This window comes from Myotis brandtii, unplaced genomic scaffold, assembly GCF_000412655.1.
Source record: "Myotis brandtii unplaced genomic scaffold, ASM41265v1 scaffold434, whole genome shotgun sequence".
Classification (NCBI taxonomy): Eukaryota; Metazoa; Chordata; class Mammalia; order Chiroptera; family Vespertilionidae; genus Myotis; species Myotis brandtii.
The window spans coordinates 1,837,095-1,837,575 of record NW_005366599.1 but is presented as its reverse complement, the minus strand read 5'-3'; the positions used below and the strand labels follow the sequence as shown (position 1 = coordinate 1,837,575).

General features: G+C 69.6%; 1 protein-coding gene across 1 annotated transcript in view; it reads left to right on the top strand.

Annotated features, from left to right (window-relative positions):
- The window catches only part of CHD5 (chromodomain helicase DNA binding protein 5), a 73,477-nt gene that overhangs the window by 56,414 nt on the left and 16,582 nt on the right, over positions 1-481 (top strand). Inside the window, 2 exon segments of the mRNA XM_014546193.1 lie at positions 20-251; positions 390-481. The exon segment at positions 390-481 is cut by the window's right edge and continues 13 nt beyond it. Coding sequence (XP_014401679.1) covers positions 20-251; positions 390-481 — 324 coding nt within the window.

Genomic DNA, 481 nt, shown 5'->3' with positions numbered 1-481 from the left:
AGCCGCAGGTCCCCCCCAGGCCTTCAGCCGCGCCCACCGCATCGGGCAGAACAAGAAGGTGATGATCTACCGCTTCGTGACGCGGGCCTCGGTGGAGGAGCGCATCACGCAGGTGGCCAAGCGCAAGATGATGCTCACCCACCTGGTGGTGCGGCCCGGCCTGGGCTCCAAGTCGGGCTCCATGACCAAGCAGGAGCTGGACGACATCCTCAAGTTCGGCACCGAGGAGCTCTTCAAGGACGACGTGGAGGGTGGGTGTCGGGCCCTGGGGGTGCCCAGCCCCAGCCTCTCTCTCCCCTGCCCCCCTCCTGTCTCCTGGCCAGCGGCAGGGCCAGGGCGGGTCTCTGGGCACTGTCCCCGGCCTGCAGCCCCCCCGCCTCTGCCCACAGGCATGATGTCTCAGGGCCAGAGGCCCGTCACACCCATCCCCGATGTCCAGTCCTCCAAGGGGGGCGCCCTGGCCGCCAGCGCCAGGAGGAAG